This window comes from Octopus bimaculoides, chromosome 14 (assembly GCF_001194135.2).
Source record: "Octopus bimaculoides isolate UCB-OBI-ISO-001 chromosome 14, ASM119413v2, whole genome shotgun sequence".
Lineage (NCBI taxonomy): Eukaryota > Metazoa > Mollusca > Cephalopoda > Octopoda > Octopodidae > Octopus > Octopus bimaculoides.
This window is the reverse complement of record NC_068994.1, coordinates 40,723,040-40,725,126: the sequence shown is the minus strand read 5'-3', so window position 1 is coordinate 40,725,126 and position 2,087 is coordinate 40,723,040. Positions and strand designations below refer to the sequence as shown.

Sequence of the window (2,087 nt, the reverse complement as noted above, 5' to 3'; positions counted from 1 at the left end):
TCTCTCTCTCTCTCTCTCTCTCTCTCTCTCTATATATATATATATATATATATATATATATTCGTTTATGAATTTGTGTAGCAAGATTCCTGATGTGAAGTCGTGTGTTGAAACAGATATTGTTGTAATTTGGGACGGGTGTTGATTTGGGAAGAAAAAAAAAATGGCCAGCCCAAAATACAACAATATATATATGTGTATGTGTATACATATATTTACATATATACACATGCACGCGCACACACACATATAAATATATATTACAAAAAATAAAAATAATAAAATTTGCTTACTGAGGATGAACAGTTAACGTTTTAAGAAAATTACTTATGAAATCTGAAGACAACCAATATTTTGTGACTTTTTGTCTTTATTGCATTGAAAACTGGGGAAAATCGTATGAAAATGTCTATGTATATATATCTGGCTGTGTATGTATGTATACATATATATATATACATATACATATACATACATATATATATATATATATATATATATATATATATGTACACATGCATATATACTTATATATGTATACATAAATATATGTGCATATTTGTATTTGTGTATATGCATATATACATACATACATACATGTATATTTTATATATATATGTATGTATATATATATATATATATATATATATATATATATATATATATATATATATATAAATACACACACACACTCTTTAGATGCCCTACTCTGCTCAGTTTCATTTCTTAAAGGGCCTCTTAAGAACATAAAAAACAGTTTCAAGAATGGACACTCTATGAATATTCTGATAATTCTGACACTGCAGTATTGAAAGAAAACCAGTTGGTTTGGTTTCATCTATTTAGACCTTTTATCATAGTGTTCTCCTGCTTTATAATAGAAGCTACTTGTTTTAATTTCAGGTGGTACATTGACTTCTGGCAGCAGGAAAACAGCATAGTGATGAAAAGTGAGCAGATTTTTAAGAAATAAATATCTTTCTCATTCAATGATCATATAGAGCCAGCTTTATAAAAGGGCACAATCACTGTGTATTGTTGAGTAACCCCAACTAGCTTTACATGAGTAAATATATGGTTTAAAGAGTTAACTAAATAAGGCATCTTATCAGTGTTTCTCAATTTCACCCTTCCATCTATTTCATTGGAATGCCACTAAGTGTTATAAATAAATTGCAGTCATTATTTTAATAGCTGTCGTGAGAGTATCTAGAGACATTTAATGTCTATCTTGATTCTAAACTGAAAATCAGTGACTAGTTTAGTGAAAGATAACATTAGAAAAAGATAATCTAGACAAGTGGTTCCCAAAGTGGACAGTACTGCCTCTTTGAGGGTGGTGGAAAGATCCAAGGGGTGGTCATTGAATAAAAATGGGCAATAGCTGGGGCAGCCAAAAAGGGGGCATTTGAATGCAAAAAATTCCAAAATAATGGATAAATTAGGTTAAGTTTTATTTGTGAAATAGAGTTGTTTTGAATTTGCAGCAGAAAGTGGCCTACGGTTGTGGTTGTGGAGCAAGGAAAGTAGCCAGGGTGTCAAGGAAAGTAGCCAGGGTGTCAAGGAAAGTAGCCAGGGTGTCAAGGAAGCAGCAGCCTGAAAAAGGGAATCACTGGTCTAGACTCTGACTTTTATATCATTAGGGCCAATAAAATAATATCAGAAATATGTTAAATAATTGATAAAATTCTTTTACATGAGTGGCCTTTATCAAATATTTGCGGCTATTTTTCAAATTCTTTAAAAATATATATGTTCCTAACATATAATAAACTAGAAGCAATTCATAATAAAATAGCTAAGGAGAAAGGATGAAAGCCTTTGTGCGTTAGACTGAAAGGTCCAATTTTACATCCGTCCAAAATATTGTTAACCTATACTATGGTCTTGAGTGAAACACAAATTATTTTTATTTCTCTTAAGCTGCATAAGAGAGAAGGGCAAAATGTACATGACTCAATAGTTAAATACAAAGAGAACTAGTACTGAAAAATTCTAGGTGTAGGTTGGATAGAACTACAAATATCTAACTTATTCAATTGCTATGAAAATTTGTATTTCATTATCTGAATTTCTTTAATATATAT

General features: G+C 30.2%; 1 protein-coding gene across 3 annotated transcripts in view; it reads left to right on the top strand.

The window, feature by feature from the left end:
• The window catches only part of LOC106872390 (putative protocadherin beta-18), a 235,864-nt gene that overhangs the window by 205,306 nt on the left and 28,471 nt on the right, over nucleotides 1–2,087 (top strand). The window contains exon 3 of one of the 3 annotated variants that reach the window (XM_052973064.1): nucleotides 904–950. The exons of the other annotated variants lie outside the window; for them this stretch is intronic. Coding sequence (XP_052829024.1) covers nucleotides 904–915 — 12 coding nt within the window. The 3' untranslated portion in view covers nucleotides 916–950. The remainder of the gene's footprint in view (nucleotides 1–903; nucleotides 951–2,087) is intronic. 3 annotated transcript variants of the gene reach the window in all.